This window comes from Takifugu flavidus, chromosome 22 (assembly GCF_003711565.1).
Source record: "Takifugu flavidus isolate HTHZ2018 chromosome 22, ASM371156v2, whole genome shotgun sequence".
NCBI lineage: Eukaryota > Metazoa > Chordata > Actinopteri > Tetraodontiformes > Tetraodontidae > Takifugu > Takifugu flavidus.
Window position 1 is genome coordinate 8,367,283 of NC_079541.1, and position 22,925 is coordinate 8,390,207.

General features: G+C 43.0%; 1 protein-coding gene across 8 annotated transcripts in view; it reads right to left on the reverse strand.

Annotated features, from left to right (window-relative positions):
• The window catches only part of nav3 (neuron navigator 3), a 282,063-nt gene that overhangs the window by 132,500 nt on the left and 126,638 nt on the right, over positions 1-22,925 (reverse strand). For 6 of the 8 annotated variants that reach the window (XM_057021869.1, XM_057021872.1, XM_057021870.1 and 3 more), the window contains exon 1: positions 1,699-2,185. The exons of the other annotated variants lie outside the window; for them this stretch is intronic. In XM_057021869.1, the coding sequence (XP_056877849.1) occupies positions 1,699-1,956 (258 nt within the window). In that variant the 5' untranslated portion in view covers positions 1,957-2,185. Of the gene's footprint in view, positions 1-1,698; positions 2,186-22,925 lie in introns of those variants that run through there. 8 annotated transcript variants of the gene reach the window in all.

Genomic DNA, 22,925 nt, shown 5'->3' on the forward strand with positions numbered 1-22,925 from the left:
CCAACTGGGTCTGGGCTCAGTTGTACCCCAATAAGGATAACTTCCTGCACAGTGCTGCGTCATCCTGGAAGTCCAGGCTACATCTGCTAAATACAAGCTTTCTTAATCAAATCACAATGGAAGAACCTGAAGCATGCGCTGCAGATTGGACTGTACCGGAACAGAATCTCAGTCGGATTAGTCACCCGGGAACTTTTCTCCACAGGTTAAACAAATTCGAAATATTCTTTTACCTGAGCTTCTTAACAAAGCAGGTAGCAAGCACCTTATACAAAGGTATCTCTTCAACTCACCGAGTTTGTTTGACCCCAGAGAAACAAGTCGACACACGCCAGCAGTATTGTATATTGGGGGGGGGGTGCATGTGCACAAACAAGCATGAAGTCACAGTCATGCACTGCACATATGCATACAGACACACGGACAAAAGGCCTTGCTAGATAATAATGCTACAAACTAAAAAAAAGGAGTGTCAATCTGAAGGAGTAATGACATCATTTTCTCTCCCTTTTTTCCCCTTTGAAACTCCGTCAGCCCATAATCTCCTTCGGGACAACACAACAACATTAGGCAGACTAACCCTTCCTTCAATACCACCATTTCGTTACCCACACTGACAGGCTAGGGCAGGAAAGACGGTTCTGCTCGTCCTCCACATGGACGTAGCCTTGGTGAGGATGTTTGGCGATACTATAAAGAGACTTTAGGTCTCTCAAACAAACAAAAACGTATGTCACAACAATCCAATCAAGTTTTAAAATCCAGCTGCATAAGCATGCTGAACCGGGAAGCCGGTTCATCAGCGGGTCAATAACGCAACACCCTGCAGGTGCTTTGGACTCACACTGTGAGGATTTAGAGGCAGGAGAGCACAGACCCGCACTTTGATGTCTCCTGCCAACATTTCCTGTAGGTCACATGGAAGACCAGCAGCTTTGTTTAGTCGTCGGGAAGTTTTGTAACGGCAGAAGAGGAGGTGGGGGGGGGAGGGTCGACCGGCCAAACAGGAAAGATTCAGTTTGCTCGGTCTGACACTCATGGATGTGGGATGGGCCACTCGAGCTATTTGGCGGGGACTTTCAAAATCTCCCTCCTCCTCGGGAACGTGTGCGCGGTATTGGGATCGGGCGGAAGAAGCAGACATTTCTGAAAAAAAGAAGGATCTTGGAAAGCCAGAGATCAATATGGGGAACCGCTCAGCTATATTCTTGTTGTGTCTGTTAAGCCATTTGCAACATTTCAACGCTGTTAAGGTTATTACGGGTGCGCTCTGGGAATGAGGAGGCGGTGCTGCTAATACGTTTGAAATCTTACCCTCCAAGGGAGACAAGCAGGGGAAAATAGCATGCACGAGACAGGGATGTCCACCGCTCTGAAGAGAAGGGCCGGATCGTCCCGGAACCTCACAACACACAGCCGAACCGCTAACCTCCCATTTACTGGGACTAACACACGCATACCCTCCAATTAGAGACAGCTTTGGCATGAGGTAATACACCGACAGTAGAGGGTGACTCATCTACTTCCCTCTGAAGTTGATGATGAACAAACTGCAGCATCATCCCACCGTAGCTTACGTGAGTCATCGCACGTGTTTTACAGAGCCGGTCAGACACCTGCTGGCATCGAGCTGGGTTAGTCTGGAAGAGCTCACACCTGCGGAGCATCAGAAGAACCGAGCGACGTCTCTCCACTCACCTTGCAGATCCTGCTCTCCTCTGTCTTAGCTCGGGACTTCCCATCAGGCTTCCTCTCCTGCTGGAACTCGGACTTGATCGACAGCTGGCACGACAGCCTCGGATCGCCCTCACTTGCCCTGAGCTCCTGCTGCTGGGCCATGAAGCCCTGTGAGGTGGCTGCTCTGACTGCGCTGGGGATGGGGAGAGCGGTATGCACTGGCTTGGTGCCCACAGCGGACGGTGGCCTTAGCTTAGAGGCTACGCCAACCACCGGCATGGTACTTCCCAGGCAAAAAAGTATATAATAACAATGATAAAACAGAAGAATGATAAAGGTCTAAAAAGTACTGAGAGGAAAGGGGAAACAAAGGTGCAGGAACTCCTGCTGAGTTCCAGAGTAGGACCGGAAGGGAAAAAAGAAAAAGGAAAAGAAAAGGAACTAAAAACAGCAGTTGCCTCTCAGACCGAGAGGGAAACAACTGTGCTCATTCTGTAGCCTACAGCAAGCAGGACTCATAGAAACTGAGAATGCTTCTCCTTCCTCACATTCACTCCCACCTCCTTCCCCTCCCACAAGCGACACTCCTCCCTTCCTCTCTCTCTCGCTCTCTCTCTCTTCCACTGTCAAGTGTAGACCAAAGTCGGCCAAAAACTGTTCGAGGGGGCGTTGACCTCCTCTGAAAGGTATAACTGCCACTCTGGAAAACTGTGATTACTAAGGCCAGACAGACGGAGCATGAGGAGGAGCGCGCAAGTGTGTGTGCACATATATTATAGGCATTTTGGGGATACAAATGTGATTGTCACCTTGTGGTTAACATATGCAGCCAGAACGCAAATCCCTACAACATGAGTAAGCAGAGATCCTTTAAGATTGACACAAGGATAGAAAGAGGTCAGGGTAAGACAAGTAGAGAAAAAAAGGGAAATCTTATGAAAAAAACAGGAAGAAAAATCCTCCATCAAAGCTCCATCAGATACACTTCATACACACAATTTACATGTGTTACACAATGTTGGAGAAATGGATTTGTACTGGATTTTGTTCAGATTTTCTTACTCCCACAATGAATCTGTATCACAGTTGCATGTTTTGTTTATTTTTTTTATGATTTTTATGGCACAAGTAGCAGGTTTTTTTTTCCTGTTGGGGGAATGTGACGCAATGAGGATTAGCCTCTGTCAAAATCAGACTCACTGTGTGGAGCTTGTGGGTCAGCAACAACTCTTTGATGTGTTACACTGATTACGGTGAGGATTAGCTCTGCTTGCCACAGACAGCACGGCCATCACATGCTAAAACATTCTGAAATTCGTAGCTGGACTTGAAGCTAACAAGATTTATCAGATTTTCATAAATGAGACTGACCACCAGGTGGCGTTTTTTTATTTTAAATTTCAAATCGTTCCAATTTATTTGTTTAGAGGTCATGTTACAACTTCCCTTATAATATGATTTTCTGGAAGCTAGCTTTTTGAACTCATTAGATTCAATCCATAAAAGTTGATATCACTAATGTTCAATGACAACATATAAAGATTAACAGCATGGATTGAAGGGGTGAAAGTGAATGGTTTTTAATGATTCTCTCCATTAATAATGTCTCTTAGGAACAATTTTCTAATCCTTAGAATCTAAAAAAAAAATCCCACATTTAAAAGTCTTGAACAATTTTGTGTGTAATTATCTGTAGAAGTCTCCTTCTCGTAATTATCTAATTCAATTTATCAAAACAACCAATTGCCTTAATTCGTGCAAATGAAATGTAAGGAAGGTCGGGTAGAAATAAAAGCTCAACAGCAAGAAAGACTTTGGTCTGTGAACGCAACACAACTCAGCACCAGGAACTGTCTGTGTTCTATCAGGATACCTGCGGCTTGGTGAGAACCAGATGAGCCAACGTGCATTTGGATTGCATTAGGCAGACATAATATGACATGTTTTTCTTCTTCTCTATAGGTCTCCCCGTATGTGTCAGACATTGGGGGGTGGGGGGTCATATGGAAAGTCTGCATCTGGTTCAGTTTAGAGAGATGTGTTGAAATCAGAGGGACAGAGTGCTGCGTCAGGGTAAACCGGAACCTTTTTTTCCCCTTTTTTACAGTATTGTCAAAAATAAACAGAGTAGAGGTGGGAGGCAAATCAAAACACGACACTTCTCTCCTTCTCTCACAAGTCCGCTCGTAACGGAAAGATCAGAGCGACAGAAAATACCACCTTCTGGTCTGTAAGCTGAGCCAAAACTTACCCTTTTATAGGAGGGTTCAAGTTAGGGCAAGTCTGTATAAATGAGATTGTTATGAAATGGTTATTTTATCCATTAGTACTTCATTTCCCCCCAATTTCATATTTCGGATTAAATTCCCACGACGGTCATTTGTGTTGTTGGGGGGGGGGGGGTCTTACTTGTGCAGAATAGCAGCAACTCTTCAAGCATGTTTTTAATCATGCGCTATCATGACAAAACCTGCAACTACAGGATTGCGCGTGAATGAACGGTTAATGATCTGACTTTGACTGCTGCCTGCTGAGCTGTACGAATCGAAGCATATTGGCCAATGACCAACTTCCCAACGCTGTCTGGAATTGTTAGGAAATCCACCTCTGATGAGGCTGCATCTCTGGGGAACGTAGCTGGAATAAGCTAACAGCAAAAACTCTGAGAAATCGTCAGACACCTTCTCACCTCCCTTCCTCCTCCCTTGTTGCTTCCTAGTCAGGTTACACTGCAAATAATTGCCTCCTGGAGGTAGAAAAAAGACTACCGCTGGCCTTATTTAACAGTATAGAAATCCCCCAAAGTCGACACCAGAGAAGTCGACTTCAGGTTCAATTCCATCAGCAAAAATCAAGTCGGGCAGCTCTGCACCCTGATGCTTGGCCACCACTTTTCTTGAGGTATTTCAACAGCCGGATCGTTGCGCTTGATATGTGTGGAGAGAGGGCGGCGACAACGATATCAGATGTTATCTTGAGGAAAACATTGATAAAAGAAGATTGAATATTCACTGATTTGGAGGTGTGTTCATCTTTGAGTGGTATTTCAAAATACGTGGGAGTCACGCGGCAAGGCAATCCCTCAAGCTGCGGTGAGTTGGAATCGGACAAATACATTAATAAAAATAAAATCGCAGACAAAGCTAGCAAATAATTTCGGGAAACGCTCTCACCTTTTTCCACAATGAGTACATACTTGTCTGTGCTTTGAAGTACATGCAGCCATTTGTGCCGCTTCCACGATTCGAGGTGAAATGCATCGTGGGAGTCCGCACGAGTGACACCCGATGCATTCTTAAGAATAAGGGTGGAGCAAATACACTTCCAGGAAAGTTGGAGCTTACTTGGCAGGTTCGGGACTAAGAACTGGAACCGAACTTTGGTAGGCGATTGATGACAAAAGCGCTAGGAAGCAACAACTGAGGAGTACGCACATTTAAAAATGGCAACAGTCTGCAAACTGGCACAAAATGGCGTCGGTGTTGGAATCTGCGTATCTATAATTTTATCTTATTTTTTAGAGCAGCTATGCGTCTGCGTGCCATCGCAGCTCTTCGCCGTAACGCTAACTGCCTTCAGTGTTGTCCGACGGCCATTGAATCTCACACAAGTGATGAAAAGGTGAAAAGGCTCCTGTGGTTAAAATACTGGCCCTTCCATTTTCTTCTCTTAAAGTACATTATTCTCAAAGTCTCCTCTCAGCTTGTGGTTTTACCTTCCAAAATTCTTTTTTTTTTTTTGAGGTTGAGGGTTAGGCTAGGGTTATTAAAGCAGCTTATAGATGCAGAGAGGCCCAGACCAAAGCAGCTCTGGAGTCATGGCGAAGACAAGAGCTACTTCACACCATCTGAAGACATCCTGCTGCTAAATGCTTTACTTTGGTGCAAAATATGCTTTTGCCACATTTGAAACCCTCCCGTGAGGATTGTGCGAAGCTGTGTCTCAAAGGTTTCTTTTGCTGGAGTTGCAGAAAGAGTTCCACTAAATATACAGTGAGCAGCTGATTCCAGCTTATGCGAGGCAGGCGGCGAAGGTGGCTTGCCGACCACTTTCACGCAGCTAAATAAGAGCATTGTGTGCATAAGACGCAGCGGCCACGTTCTGCTTTTCCAAGGAGCTTCGGCTATGATGAGAAGTCTCCTTCTGTGCTCGTTACCGTCCAGCCTGCATGTAGCTGCAGACTTTAGGACATTCTGTTTATGAGGATGTGAATTATTACCAGTTGCAGTTGTGATTTAGTTGTTTTTTTTTAAATAAAAGGCACCTAAATATAGTATTATTCTAGTTTTTGGTGTTTAGTATTCAATAGTAAAATTGCTAACAATAGCATGAGTGAATTGATTTAAAAGGAAAAGAAAATGATCATTTCTCAAAGGAAATTAAAATGTTTTTGACTGAATCATTGCTTTCAAATTTAGTGTTTAAGGAATACTTATTTGTGAATTCACTTTTTTTTTTACAATGGATATGTTGTTCAGAACTGACCTGCCTAGTTTGCCTAGTTTTTTTTTTATGGCTCCTAATGTGCGTGTGTGAGTGTGTGTGATGCCAAAAAGGTGGAAGGTGTTGACCCCTCTTATCAGCACTACCCTGGTATGTTTATTTTCGCAGCAAACCCACAACCGCAGTGCTGACGTCATGTGACACAGCGGTATCTTTCATGTAAAAACACACACACACACACTCTCTCTCTCATACACACACACACGAATCTTCCTGACTTTCATGGACATAATGCATTACCTAGCTCCCTAACCCTACCAGCTAACCCCCTGACCCCATCCTAAACCCAGTTCTAACCTCAACATTAAAACCAAGTCTTTCCCTCCAACAGTCCTTTAAATTTGTGGGGCCCACGCACGCACACACACACACGCAAACACACACACACAGAGGAGCCACAGGGAGCTGGTTAGATCATCACACCTGGTCCTGCCAGCCCTCTGAATGCTATCAGTCAACCACATGTCAGACAACATGGAAAGTAAAACAAACACGCTTGTCCTGCACAACAGCGATACGAGACCGTACCACCTCTGCGTGCTCGGTGAACACAGGCATGTTCCATTAACATACATCAAGCGCGACCGGGAGGACACAAACATATTCCGCTTTCATCCTCTCGGCAGATTCCTGACACTCAGTCAACCCCCAGGTTCTTCGTGGTCAACAACCCACACAACAACAAGCATTCAACCAAAAACACTGCAGCATCATGGGAAATCTCTGCTCACTTGGTTCCTTATCTTTGGGTCTGACTACAAAATTATGTCAGTTGATATATATATTTTATTATCTATTACATATAACCCAAATGGTGGCTGGCAACCTGTAGTAATGTTGGATTTCAGATTTAAAGATTAATTAAGTGTGTACGATCAGAAACTATGGTATTCAACGTCCTTATTTTCATGCTCAATGAACATAAAGTACTACAACAAACAGTACTACAAACCACAATGCAGTGATTTTGGTGGTTTTTGAAGAAACATCCAACTTACCTTCATTTACAACCATTCGGTTTTTCAAAATAAAAGCACCCATCAAGAAAAATCTGGATTTGTGAAACACAAGCAACTGCTAACAAACGTCACAATCGTCTCATTCTTTTGCTGTTTAACATTTTCTCTCTCATTCCCATGCTGATATGTTTACTTACTGAAGATATTTGATCGCCAACGGCCTCTTGTCTTCAGTGGTTTTAATGCCTTTTTCGTCGCTCAGGATAATTTCTTTACTTCTTGTTAACCAGCTGCTTATTCCTCCCTACAACTGATGTATTTACTCAATCACTCAATAACTCGAATGCCTCGTCTTCACATTCACGCACGAGTGCATTTATTCCCAGACTCTTCCACTTAGATATGCTGCAACAAAATCAAAGTCACCTCACCACTGTTCCAAGCGGAATAATACAAAACTTGTGTGTCTGGCTGCAGAATTAGGGCAACAATGTCGAGAGATGTCAAGAGCTCTGTGTGTGTGAGCGTGTGTGTGTGCGTGTGTGAGAGTGAGAGAGAAAACTGAAAACAAAGCACATCATTCTTGGAATGGAATAAAAAGATGGAACAAACAAGGAAGAAGCGAGCCGAGAATGATGACAGCACATCAGGTTATTGAGAGGCTTCACGAACTGGAAATTTTTCTTCAATACTATATTTAAAAGGAGCCTTTCTGCTCACTTTCACTGCAAATCCATCACTTTATTCTCTGTCAAAGAGCTCCCGAGTTTGCGTCAAAAAAGATGAAGGTGGGGGGGTGAAAAAGCAAAACATCAAATTACACCAGCTAACAAGCTGGAATCCTTGTGGTCGATTTTGGCGTAATACAAACGGCCACATTCCTTTCCCTCGTGATTTGCATCTCTCCGTCTCCCATCTTTAAAAGAAGTGTGCGCAAAGCAGATCCTGGATTTCACAGCTGGGGCTGATAAAGTCACGGCGTGCTGAACGGGACTCTTCCCTCTAAAACAATAAGCAGCAGAGGGAAGGTCGAGGCGATTGAGCCGCTGCTCGAGGGCGGGCAGCACCCCACATTCTTCTGCCATAGAAAAAATGGCACTTGTATATAAAAAAAAACCTGAAATCATTTAATCAAACTGTCACACAATCGATCACTGAGGATATAATACAACAGAACATGAAGAGGCCGGGGTCGTAAACCTCTAGTTTTTTACTATGTGTCAGTAATAAAACGGGATCATATTTAATTGATCATCCCCCTCATCTATCTTCTGCTAACAACCCCTGTGCTGTGTTGTGGCTCTCACTGGATTCCAACTTGGGAAGGTTTTTTCTTTCCATACGACCACGTGATTTTTCTATCTTTTCTTATTCCAATAAGTCGTTGGTACGCCACTATTCAGCTAGCTGTTAAAACGTGTTTTTATCTTACAGTTTAATCAACAGTTTCTGGTTTTCGGTACAGGAAGTGTGTGTGTGGGGGGGGGTCGACCCCCTCTAAAGTGTGGAAATTGCAACCACGGACATGGGTGAATTCCCATTCTGAGCCGGCCTTCACTTTAGAAGCCGTGATCAGGTTTCTCAGATTCTTGCCATTTACTGTAAATGACTGATGGGGATCCCAGGTCTCGATGGCTGTCGTGTGTTTATCTTGTTCAGAGCCTCCCTCCATCCCTCACCAGAGACTCATCCTATGGGATGTATCCCATGCACGCACACGTAGACCTACACACACCTGCTTGTTAGACCTCACAAGCTCAGCACTGCTGCAGGAGGCAGCAGGGAACAATATGTTCCTCTCGACTGAGCCCTGAGGGTTTGGCACAGACGAGATGGTGAAAACTAAGCAAAATGTGACACCGAAGACTTTCTTCAACCCCTAAAATAAGGTTTAAAAGGATTTCTAAAGGCTGGTTGAGCAAAAGCAGTTCCACTAAATTCAAGTTACTGACTTTAGCTAGAAATGCTAATGTGCCATTAAAACAAATGCACGTATATCATTATAAGAAACAAAACCATTATAAGAAACAAAACAAAACCCAGTTGTTTGCTCATCGGTGTCGTCCACGGTTGGCCTGAGGTTCTCTTGGTGTCTCATTAGTGCTGAGGCTCATATAACGTCCCCTTTAACGCCATCTGAGCGCAGGCGCGTGATTAAAGAGCTCGACGTTGCCTGACGGCCATACTTCTAGACGTTGGCGCACAGTCAACAGGCCCAGATGTGTTATAACTGTAAACATGTGCCTGTGGGCTCTGATATATGGAGCGCAGATATATTCGCGTTTACGAACGGTTGCATTGATATTTCACAACAAGGCTCCCAAACCCAGCAGACGGAGCCGCCTGTTGACTGTACAGCATGTTTAGGTTCAACTCAACAACACCGGCCTGTAAAAAGAGGCCTTTAAAAACAGCCCACAGCTGTACTGTAATGCCCCCCCCCCCCTCTTGTAAACTGCACACAGTTATTACATAAGTCAGAGAAATAAAAACAGCCGGCGGGCCTCTTCGCCCGTGCTCTGATTTACGATGACGTCGCACACCGGCTCTGCGAAGGGTCCCCCTCCGCGGCCGTGCGAGTGCGTCCACCTACGACTGCATGTGTGCGTGCCAAGACGTCGTTGGAGGCTGGAGTTCCTCCCCTCTGACACAATTGTGTCGGCTGTACATCCTGTTGACTGGGAGCGCGTCGAAGCAGATGGGACTTATGCGCTCTCGTTAATCTTTGTGGTTCTTTTTGGGTTCGTGACTCATTTACCAAACAAGTTAATTCAAGTGATTTAATCTTGATTTGTAGTTGTTTGTATAGCCAGTATAGGACACTTGTATATTATACTGAGTATTTGCTTTTCAAAATGTTCTCTCTATTATGTATTTTACAACACAACCAGGCAATATCATATATTTATTTTTTTTTTTTTTACACACAAAACAGCTTTACAGATTGTGCAGGTTAATTCTTTATGAAATACATTAACAGATTTGAAAAAGTATTGCACAGAGAACCCGTCAGATGTCTTTAGAGAAGACAAATAATGGGCAAATTAATCTAGGTTTAATCCAAAACTTGAAGTCATTTAAAAAAGCGGTGTTAGGACAATGGTCTGATCACCATGACAACATAATCACCTCTCAATAAAGGCCGTTGTGTCCATGGCTGCAGACCCCAAAGAAAAGCAGCTGAGTGCTATCTTTACATTCAAAAAACACATTTCAAATTCTGAAAGTAAGTCATCCTTTATAGAGATCGTGTGTTCTTGTGCCGTTCCTCTGTAACCTGGGATGTCCTGTCCTGTTTTGGCTTGTCTGTACAAACGGCAAACCTTCCAGGCAGTGACCTCTGACCTTATTTTCAGAGACATTATGTCGCTGTTGTTCCTGCTCATCGATAATGTTGTCATTTTGTTCTCCCTCTCTTGTTTATGGCTCTAACAATGTATGAGAGGCCTTTGTGCTTCACCCTTCACCTCACTGTCCTCACTGGAGAAATTGTTTTTGCTTCTGGAAGGGTTCAGGGTTCAGGCCTGAGTTTTTAGATGCGTTCACGTTTTCTCCTAGAGATGTTTCCTCCTCCAGGAGAGTCCAGACAGTTTGGATTTTCTCTTGAATTCTAGTAAATATAACAGGAAGTGAGCCCTCCACCTGGGAAATTTAATTTGTATGGATCAACAATGATTTTAATGGCCCCAAAAATGTCTTTAATTGCTTTGGCAATACCCATAAAATCCCAGTTCAGTTGGGAATCCAGTTGAATTCATGCCAAAACCACACAAATGAACTGAATGTAATGGTCACCATTCACAAAAATAAAAGATTTTCAAACGGCGGGACGTTCATGTCGTGCAGTTTTGCCTCCTCAACAGGTGGATGAACGTCAACTGGACATAAAACCGAGGAAAAAAGGACATAGCTGTACGAAGAGGATCAGTCAACCAAGATGATTTGATCAGCAACTGATTCTCTTTAAACACCTACATCATCTTTGTTACCATATTTATGTCCAGTCAACTTGCTCCGCCGCCTGGTGTGGAGGCCAAACTACACGGCACTTGGGGGGATAAATCAAAATTCATGTGACTTTAAGCACTTTGTTTTGTCCTTGTATATTTTTGTTTTGCTTTTTTATGTATTATTTTGAATGATGTTTTAGATTTGAAAACCATGTTTTATATTCGCAAAACATTCGGTTTATTAACAAGGTTTTGACATGATAGTAACTCAATTTTGGTCAATTTTAAAAATAGCCAATTTCTGTAGCAAGAGCCAATTTCTGAAGGAAGAGCTTTAGAAATTTGGAGTCAGTGCAGTAAAAATTACAGAAACCATCATTAAATGTTCAGTGTATAAAATCCTAACTTGACCTATAGTGCTAAATGATAAGAAATGAGAGTCGTCTGGGAGTGTTTATATGTTTGCAAGAGATACCAGCTTTAATTAGGCTTCGTTATGTCCAATTTTTTTTCAAAACAGCATTTCCACACATGCTATTATGTAGAACCCTTGTCAAGAATGCAGATCAGAACTTTACAATCTTACAGACACATGCAAAAGTCACATGGAACACAAGTGCTGTGGTTAAAGAGCTAAATCGACTTAGAAATCATACCCCAGAGTAACCATACTTTATTTTGGTCCTACAGGGGAAGTAAATCAAATCAAATAAGAGCCATCAAGCTACAGCTATGCCAAAAAATGTCTATTTTATTCTCTTTACTGGGTGGTTGCCTGCAGACAAATAGTCAGTCGAACTCTCCATGTGCAGCTTTGGGTCGAAAGTCTTCCTTTTTTTTATCAACCATCATATTGTAACTACTAGAAATGTTGCAGTTTATTGAACATCACATAATTAGGCTGTCACCTTAACACATTTTGCTTTGAAAACTTTTTCCCTGTAAAGCCTCATTAGCATAGAAAAAGAGGACAGGATCAATGCTCAACTCAAACATTTCCTATTGTCTTCAGATTAGCAATCAGGTAGCTACAATGCTTCACAGAAACAGCAGCTGACCAACATTAGCTTCTTGTTTCTCTGATATACTCCATCACATGATTATGTACACTATACTCTAGTGATGCTGAGATTTAAACCCCTTTATGCCTATAGGCCCAATGTATACATCAAAAAGCTAAAGGGACTAAAGATCAATTTTGTTGTTGTAAATACTCTGAAGAAAACCAAGCTCAGGCATTGAGTAGCCTAGCTAACAGCATTCCAGCATAGCTAGTCAGCAAAAACACCTTCACCCCCACGTGCATATTGTCCAGTTAAGGTCTTCTCTGTGCCCAGGCAGGCTGCCACAGGCTGGCAGGCCCCAAGCTGTCTGTTCAGGGGAGTTAATCTCACTCTGTAGGCCTGACAGGACGTAGTGTGTGAGCTTCCTGCTTCTGACACTCCATCACCCGTGGGTGGGCACTGGCGCGTGGGCAGCAGGCTATAAAAGGCCAGAGGGACTCAGATCTATGCCCCCTCCAAAGCCTCTTAACACTATGTTTGGACTGTCAGTTTGGAGAGCCTGTGGATCTTTTCGAGTGCGTTTGCCCAAAGGCAGAGCGACCAGACTTTACTCTCGTCACAGAACCGTGACCAGTGTTACAACTGCTGCCATAAAACCACTCCAGCCAGCTGGAACTTCACCTTAGAGGAAATTCAAAAGTGCAGCCAGATAAAGTAACACGAATAATTAACAAGATTTAATCAAAAAAAGTTTGCACTTCAAGATACTATAGTGAAATGGTATTACAAGAAGCAAACACATGTATTCCCACAAATATTAAATGCCTTCATTCCCTGAAGTCCTATACTTTCCTTCAAACTGCAGTTTATATTAGTAGAAAACTAAAAATGTCAAGTACAAGTACCTTCAAACTTCAAACATTTTGTGAGTTTCTTTTGTGAAATTGTAATGGTTGCAAATGCAGCCAGCAGCTGTTAGCGTCACATTCAGAGCAGATATTTCTGTTCAATTTAACACAGCTGCTTAAAAATGAGGAGTCGTTTATTTTGTTGCCTGTAAATTCCACAGAGACAGCAGCGGAAGAAGCGGAGCATTACATCGCTGACTTGCGGAGTGACTGACGCTGCTGTAGGGCTGACCTGAGGGAACAGATAATTCCTCCTTAGTACCTGAAGTGCACACTATCTCTACATCAGCGGACCTTGGTTCAGATAAATCTGTCTGTAAATGCTTCTGAAGAGCTATGTGATGATGATGATGATGATGATGATGATGATGATGTCTGTGACTGACCCACAGACTTCTTATAATCCCCTTATTGATCAATAATTGGGAACTTTGTTGCCTGTAGATGCTGTACAACTAAATCCAGAATAACCACACAAGTGACCATTTCAGACCACAACAACCAAAGTTCATTTTGGTTATTTTGATCCCAAAGTGCATCACACATGTTTGTTGCAACCACGAAGTTTTATTGTATATTGTCTTGAAGAGCGCAACAAATGCAACAGCCTTCTCATCCATATTAAAAGACAACTGGTCTCCAAACATGAATTCAAACAGAACAGATGTTGCTTTGCTAACTGACATTGAGAGAAATGATTTGTATATAAGGAGTCCCGAGTGGATCACATGAATCATGAGAGCGATGATGTTCAGCCATCCGCTGGTCCTCTACTGTGATAATCATCTCTTCTTCTTTTAGTTCTATTCTAGAATCTCTGGCTTCTTTCAGCTTTGATACAACATATTTAAGCTCAGCCATGCATGCACCACACCCCAACACTAATTTAAAGCAGACTACCTCCAAAATGTTTCTTATTCTACCATGAAAATAGCTTTTGTGGCTAAAATATAATAAGGGCTCAACTTTTATTTTGAGAAGTGAATAAAATGTTTCTTACATTTTTGACAAAAGACAAAACAGTGTAGATATACAACAGGTATTGTTACACCTGATTTGATATCTACAAATGTTCTGCAGCCACATGTTTTAATATCCCATCCATTGCTGCTTTGTGGAGGGCAGCAGTGGCGCATAACAGGACACTTTTCGTATAGTAACAGCATTACTGGGGTCTTGAAATTAGGGTTTAGAGGGCTACAATTAATGATGATGATCTTATTGATTCCACATGACCTCTGTTGAGAATGTTCATTGCAGCTCTGAGGAAAATCTTGAAGAGGGGTCTGTCATTTAGAACTACTGGAACTAAAAGGAAGCTTAGGGTGACTGAGCAAGGCATCAATAAGTTGTTAAACTATTTTGGAATAAAGATGAATCATAAAGCATTAGGACAATGGTTCTCAACTGGTGGGGCGCGATCCAAAAGTGGGTCACAGACCCATTCTGGATGGGTCACGCACAGCTGGCCAAAAAAGGTAAATAATATTAAATGCACCTCTGATGGTAGCCTTTTTTCTTTAAATAATATTTTGAAACACAATGCATGTTTGTGTTGCTAGGAGGAAAATGCAAATATGACCCTGGGGCGTTTAAAATGTGAATTTTCATTCGGTGAGGGTTATAAGGGACAGAAACCCCAAAATGGGCTGTGACTTAAAGACCATGGCAACATGTGGGTCCCAGAGTGAAACCAGTTGAGGACCCCTTCATTAGGTCCTCCCAAAATTCAATTAAAGCATCAAACTCATTAAAACATCAAACTCAATTAGGTGTATACTTATATGCTGTGAGCATTCTGAATGTGAATTTAAGTATTATATCACAATCATAAAAATTAATGAATTCAAATTTTACAAGGTGTTCCAATAAATGGACGGGGTGCAGCCAAAGTAGCCAAAAAAAGAAAATCAGAATAAATGTAAGTCAAAAACACTAATAAGCTTATTTACAGTAACTTCCTGCCACACTCCTGGATTTTACAGCAATGCTGAAGGGGCATTAGTGGCCGTCGAAAATTCAAAACGTTACGAGATGAGCTACTCGAATAAACGTTAAACATCTACAAATCAACATTTTGAGCAACACGACTGCAGCAAGTCAAGCTGCATGGAAGAAATCTAGGATGAAAGTATGTAAAAAGAGTCTGAGTTAATATTAAGTTGCAGTGTGGATTTTTTTCTCCGGCTGTGGAATTAAAAGCTTCGACATTCTCAAAGCTGAGTCATGGGCAGTCGGGAGTGACTGATGATATACCCAGACAACCGAGCGAGAGAGAGAGAGATTTTTGTGTGTGTCACATGTATTTATGTCTATATTTGTGCAGTTGTACACAATCTTTTATGTCTTTTTGTCGGCGCTCTAACAGTTTATAACCTTTCATGGATTTGGAACGACTCTGCACTGTCATGGAAAAGGAAAAATGGAACCAGATCCAGGCAGTTATGGAGCGGGAGTCACATTCTCTCATAATTCGTGGAGAAGGATCTGTTTTATTACCCGCTTTGAGAGCAATGCTGCCGATCCACCAGCAGACGTTTGTCAAGTTTAACGTCATCTATCGTCAGCACAAAGAGCCGACAGAAGTTTTGCATAGTCAAATATTTCTCCAGGCCGAAGCAACCGGCCCCGTTTTCCTTTTTTTCCCCCTTCTCTCATTAGATGTGCGATTTAATGAGCTACCCTCATGTGTGCTAAACAGGCCAAAAGGATGGTGTAATATCTCTTTATGGAAAGTAGCGAGATCACTCCGCCGATCGAACCCTGAAATTACCATAAACATGATGAGGAAGAGAAAGCAGGGTAAAAAAAAGAGGCATATTTTGCTGCGTATATTCCGGGCCAGGAATGCCAATTGCATAAACAATTCCTGCAGTGGTGAGATTGGGGCATTAGTCTTTCTGTGGCTGGTGCAAAGGGACGGGAAACAAGCAACCGCCCTGCCCATGAAAAATGAGCAAGAGAAGCCAATTAGGGAACATAAGTCATGCTTGATGGAGAGACCGCAGGATGAAAAGTGAGGTGAGGAGGTGTGTGGGAATACCGGCGGATTGAGAAGCTGTCAATTAGATTTAAAAAATAAACCTCTTGTTAGATTGATAATGCCTGTCCTCTTTAAATGAGTTTTTTTTTCCGACATAGGCCAGATCAGATCATCACTGTAAGGATGGGAAGGGATGGGGGGGATCCCGCTGCCACTAGAGCCACTGTGAAATGGGTCTAATACCCATGCGGACAGAAAGAATAAACACTATTGGCCCGAAGCAGCAAGACGATCTGACCATTTGAAAAAACCAAAAGCGGGGGGGATGTTCGGAGCACACCTAGTTATTATGGTAATAGCCATCTCAGACTGACGTACGTAATGGTTGTGGTGAAAACAGCAGCAAAGTGGACGAGGTCGCGGAGTGCGTTCGGGGGTCTTGGATCGTTCCGCGTCCCAGCGTGACCTTTCGCTTCTCCGCTAATGAGTCTGTTTTTGCTCCGGTTCGCGCCATTCCTTCCTGTGCAGCCGGGTGTTTTTTTCAAGTGTTTTTATGAGAATTCTGTTGTTTTACCTGAGCTGCCCGAGTCTTACGTCATTACCACAGCCCTCAATAACAATGCCACCGTTAGTAACTGTTCCAAACACCATGACAGCCACTGACTGAGCCGTTGAGAAATGAACAATTATAACATATCTAATTGGACAAGTCTGGAATGCCTCATAATGAATTGTGTGCTTTACACAACTGAAATCAGCCAGTTTGGCAGCTACAGAAGTGACAATAAAAAGCTCTCTCTGGCGCTGCAGCAGCAGTTGTCTGGACACGACATGCGGGAATAAAGGCGAGCCTCTTGGGTCTGTGTTAGGAGTACTCAGTAGTCTGCCGAGTTGTTGTGCACAACGGGACAGTTGCTCAGGGACAGGGGGAGCTACAGGGAGGTCCACGCACCACTGCCGCTGGCTGTAAAAGTTACTCTGTACTCTTCTTCTATCGGTGCCCATGAAGTAAGAAAACAACCTCCATCTGAAACAAATACGTTTGCTTGCTTACAGGGCGTTCTGGATACTTTCAGAGTTCAGGTGATCTCTAAGGTTTTTTTGACAATGGCCAAGGTTTCTATTAATGGAGCCTACCTCATTTGGTGGGTGAGGCGTACGGGTTGTCCAGGAATTGGGAATTAGCAGAAGATAACCTATAAACAAGTGTACAGCCAGATTTCTATCAAAACAGACAGCACTTGATACACAGAGAGCAGGTGAGACACACTGGTGACTTCAGTTCATCTACATCAGTCCTAGCTCATCAAATAAGGTTTGGTTACACCACAGAACCAATGAGATGATAGATACAGAACACTGGTGGCTCCTCCTGCATTGATATTCAAAGGAGTTAGCAATAAATAAACATGTGCATGTGAATTGCAATTACAGTGTTCATTTGTTATCTTTAACTTTGTCTCGTGCTCTACAGGCGAAACAAGAGAAATTCGTTATCATAATGGAATAAGATGCCTCAGAAGGGGGCATCAGCAGCAGACAGACTGAGAGCCGAGTAAATGGATTAGTCTCATTCGAACGATTATGGATCAGCCAACATTATTCCAGAAAGCATTGTCAGGAAATAATAAAAACGAGACACATCGTCTATGTCATTAGTCCTGCAGCGTGTCTGACTGTGATTATAGCCCATATTCTGCTTCGCTGGTTATGCAGCCTAATTCTAATCTGGGAGGCATCTCTATGCAGGGCGAGGTTCTACAGTAATGAGCCCAAAACAAATTAACCAGTCACTTTGCTTCAGTGCGCTCTCCTCTCCTCCTCTCACTCTTCATTTAAAATCTTATCACACGCAAAGAAAATGTGTGTTTTTTCCCCTTATCATCTTAAGCAATTACGAGTGACTGGTGGGAGGTGATGAGAATGACCTTTGTACAACAGTGTGGGGAGAGGTGCTTTTTCTGTAATCTCACTATGGACAGTTAAAAGGACAAAGAAGTCACATTTTAAATTCATAAATCACTCGGCTGTAAAACCCATTATTTTATGCATCTGGGCCTCCTTGTGTGTGTGTGTGTGTGTGTGTGTCTGTGTGTGTGTTTGTGTACGTGTGGAAGCATCAGTTTGGTTGCTTGCATCTGTAAAGATGTTTAAGGTTTCTTTTTGACAGAAAAATGATGAGCCTGGTGAGAAGAATTAAATTATTGAACTTCAGGAATTCAAGAGGATATTTCATCAGAGATTCTGTCACTCATGGAGACGTAATTAAAAAGTAAGTGCGCTCACCCCAGCTCTGTAGAAACAAAACCCTGCAGTGTATAATTGGGCCTCTGAGAGCTGTTGAGAAGTTTAAAGGTATAAGAGTGGAACCAAGTAAATCCATCCATCCATCCATCCATCCATCCATCCATCCATCCATCCATCCATCCATCCATCCATCCATCCATTCATTAATCCATCCATGCATCCATCGATCCACCCACCCATCCATCCATCATCCATCCACCCACCCATCCATCCATCCATCCACCCACCATCCATCCATCCATCCATCCATCCATCCATCATCCATCCATCCATCCATCCATCCATCCATCCATCCATCCATCCATCCATCCATCCACCATCCATCCATCCATCCATCCATCCATCCATCCATCCATCCATCCATCCATCCATCCATTCCATCCACCATCCATCCATCCATCCATCCATCACAGAAGGTGCTGGACTCTATCCCAGTAGTCACTGGGTGAGAGCTGGAGATAGACTTAGTAGAGTCCAACAGTACATCGCCGCGAACACACGCACGCACGCACACACACACACACACATCTTTGTGATTTTCAGTGAGTGAGTTTTTAGAGTCTTCAGTCAACCTAAAGTGGATGCTTTTGATCTGTGGGAGGAAACCGGAGTTACCGGAGGAAACCCGCAAATGCACAGGAAGAACGTCCACAGAAAGGCCCGAGACAGAACCCTTCAAGGTTAATAAACTTGACCTGCTCATTTATTTACTGAAAGTTAAGATTGGGTGTTTTAATTCTCCAGGTAGAAATTGATCAATGATTTCATTGTACACGACCGTAATCACTTCAGGACGTTGGGGGGAAAATGGAAAATGGTTTTCAGTCAATTTTTAAAACCAAAATTCCCTGAAAGCTGTCTGTTCAAAACCCCCACCGCATTCTCTAAATATGTGTCCCCAAAAGGACTTGACATCAGCAGGAACGGGGATGCAGATGCTTTGAAATGACAGACGCTTCACTCGCGCCTCTCAGCAAATCCCTATGCACAGCCGACAGAGCTTCATGTGGAGTTTCTTCCTCTTTGGCTCTGCCCAACACCGAGTATCTTATAATGACCGGTTTTGGCCGACTTGTATATGATTGTGATTATGGTTCTGCCGGGACGCTGCTCTGAGCCCATGTGCCAGCTCGAATAATGTCCATGCTGCTCGAATGCCAGCGCATGAGAGAAGGCTTGCAATTCAGCTCAGCAGTAAATGATGTTTCTTTGGCCCAGCTTCTTCTGAAAATGTACATTTTAACATTGTCAGGCCTTGGCTGACAGGCATCTTTAGAACTGTGTAATTAGATACTACTAAATTATAGGAAAATTATGGTTTTATATAATGCCAGACCTATTTTCGTAGTTTTTCTTCATTTTCACCAGTCCAGTCAGCCAGTGCACGAGGCAAAGGAGGTCTCCCTCACACAAAACCTTGGTGACAATAAAAAAAGCCATCTGATTTATAATTCAGCTTTATGCTCCAAATTCACATTTGAGCTTATTTCAAAGGGCAAAAACACACATGCTAAAGTTCCAACGCAACCACTGATGTTGCAAATAGATGCAACAGGCTGGGTTGAGATGTGTTTGCTGCGCTCGGACTTCTCAGGAGGCAAGCTTGGAAAATTGGGATGTGAAAAAACGCTAACACCACCAATATCCAGCTTTTGAGCCGAATCAGCATTCAGTCAAATGACCCTGCAAAATAGTTTTATCGGCTGATGAGTCTTCTTCTCTATTAAAAAGAAAGGGTGAAGGGTGAACAGACTCCTTTTGGTGTGACAGTGTTTAAAAAAAACAGTTTCTTAAAAAACGACACCAGAAAAGTTGAGCAAGGCACTCGAACGTGAAACTTTTAGGGCTTACGTGAGTGTAACCACAGTAAATTATCGGCGTATTTCACCGCCGTCAGGCACAGGCGGGTAAAATGTTTCACTTCAACTCGGTGCAGAGTGGGAAGGCGCGTGAAAGAAACGCGGGTTAGCAAAGAGGTAGAAGGGTTTTGAAGGTAAGGAGGAGAATATGGACAGAAATGATATGATTGAGTGAAAGGGGAATGGGAGAAACGGCAGAAACGGCTATCTTCCTCGCTCGTCCACATGAGCCGCACAGCACATCCACTCTCTCTCACGTGGAGCCTAGTCAGCTTTAAACACACCAGCAAGAATCTCTTTTTTCCCCTGTAGCCCCCCCCAAAAAATATCGCCATGCTTCACAGTCTCTCCCATTCTCTAATGTTTTCTTCATTGAGTCCGCTCTGAAGAACAGACGGCGCGATGGACACTCCATCTCTCCTGACCTTTCATGCTCCACTTTTACTGCACTCAGGTTGTTGAGGATGTGGATAAGAGTGTTGGCGGGACTCGCAGTAATGAAGAAGGAAAGAAGAGATCTATGAACATCTCCAGAGTCCACGTGACTTCATTCTTAAGTGCCAGCGGAGATATCTGGTGGCAGCGATTCGGTATTAAATTAAACCAAATCGAAGCACCCAGAGGTGCAGAGTTATCGCAGTTAACAGAACTGTAAATACATGTAAAAGTCTGAGCGGAAATAAAACTAAATAAAACAAATCTGGAGACAGAGAAGAGCAAGAGTGCGAGAATCGGGTCTACAATGACCTCTCACCTCTGGTTTAAGGATGTGAAGAGCTTTTGGTGTCTTTGTACTGCGCGAATGAAAAGAACTGCGCAAATGTTCATTATAAGTTACTGTGCTGTAGAGTCTAAATGCTAAAGCTATAGCTTCCTACATTGACTTTAACGCGGATTAACTGGGACCTCCTGGTATAAAGGTTTGAGGGTGGCACATCATATATCAGTCTGCAATAAAAGTCTGCAGGTAATAAAAGAGGGTTTGGTGAGGTGGGTAAATGATATTTATATTTGCAGTGAGTAAAACTACAAATATAAAAATGGAACTATTCAAAAAGACCTTTGATTTTGGCTTTATTATATTAGTAAATCGCCTCGATTTTTGACATTTTTACACAACTACAGTGTAAAAACATCAGTGTCTGGGGCTGTGTGTGTGTTCTTGTACTACTTCTTGTACATAATGAGTATCAAATAACGTTTAGCTACTAAAGTGAGGACATTTTTGGGAAGTGGGATATATTGCTGGTCCCCACAACCTTAAGGACTATTCGAGGGTTATGACATTGGTTAGAATTGGCTTTAGGTTAGGGTTAGGGAGTTAGTTGGGTTGGTGGTAGGGTTAGAATTAGAGAAGGGAGAGGGGAATGTGATGTCTATGAAAGTCCCAGCAAAGATAGAAATATGAAATTTGGGAGAATTTGTGTGTGTGTGTGTGGGTGTGTGTTTTAGTGAACCTCAGCTCAAATGACTCATGCTAGTCAAACAGTACAAGCATCAAGCGAGAGTGCTGTTTGTGTGTGTGTGTGTGTTGAAGGTGTGCAGCATTCACACCAGCAGAGCTGATCAGAGCGGAGGAAGTCAGACTGATAAGTGAGGCCTTGAAAGAGCTTAACACGACTCGGCGAAGACAGACACGCTGATAGAAAAGGGAGGCAAAAAGAAGCATGCGATAGAAATAAAGAGAATAAAGAGTCAGCGGCAATCCACAAGAGTCACAGCGATTTTTTTGAACCCATATCAGCTTGATAGCAGTTTCAGGTCACACAGGCCAATAAGATAAATGCAGCCGTTTATGTTGCTAATGTTGCGTTTAAGTTACAGGAAAAAGAGGAAGAATGAGGGTTTAACGGCGGGGGCGTTGAATCAATCCCACTCTGAAATGAAAACTTAAGAGACTGCCAGAAACAGAGATCGCAGAGTGATGGAGACACATACAGACCCGGCCCGAATGAGGAATTAGGTCAGGGCCCTTTTGAAATATTATTTTACCACTGGCAGGAGGTGCTGCAGCGGCAGAGATGAAGATGAGTTACATAATAATGGCGCTCTGCAAAGCAAGTCAAACTTTATGTTAATGACAGTGAGAAAGGCCTGATGAAGGAGAGGGAATGGGTAAAGGGATATGTTGACGACATCTACAAACCGACCACTGCAAGCTAAATCCATTTGTAATATACTTCAAGTGTGCATTCTGTCAAATCCCATCGAGGCTTGGAGAGGATGAAGCAGAGGAGGAAGCCGAGGTGCGTGACTGGAAGATGCAGCTTAAGGGCGAGTTTATCTCGTGGTAAAACAAAAGCCGCTCGTGCACGTTTGAGTGTTCCTCCCTCCCTTATCTGTCAGGAGCCTCAGAGAACTCCGAGAGGTTGAACCTTTCGCGCTTGTATTGCGACTGTATTGAGTTTCATCACTGCACAGGAGGCTGGAATTAAATAAGGACTTTGCTGCAACTCAGCCGTCCACCATGTCTTTGTTTTAGGTCAGGCATGTCCAAAGTCCGGCCCGGGGGCCAATCACGGCCCGTGGTAAGATTTCATACGGCCCACAACTTCAGTTTTACAATGTATTATTTATGGCCCGCTGGCACTAACAGAATAAATAAATCACTAAAATGTAATTCCTCCTTTCTTGTAGATCTTGTAAAAGACAAGAGCAAAATTTACTTGTTTTAATCTTGAATGATAACAGACAACTTTGCATTAGATTTATCAAACTGGAAATTTAAGGTATTCCATACAGTTCAGTGTTCAATGTTATCTGACTCTCCAGATA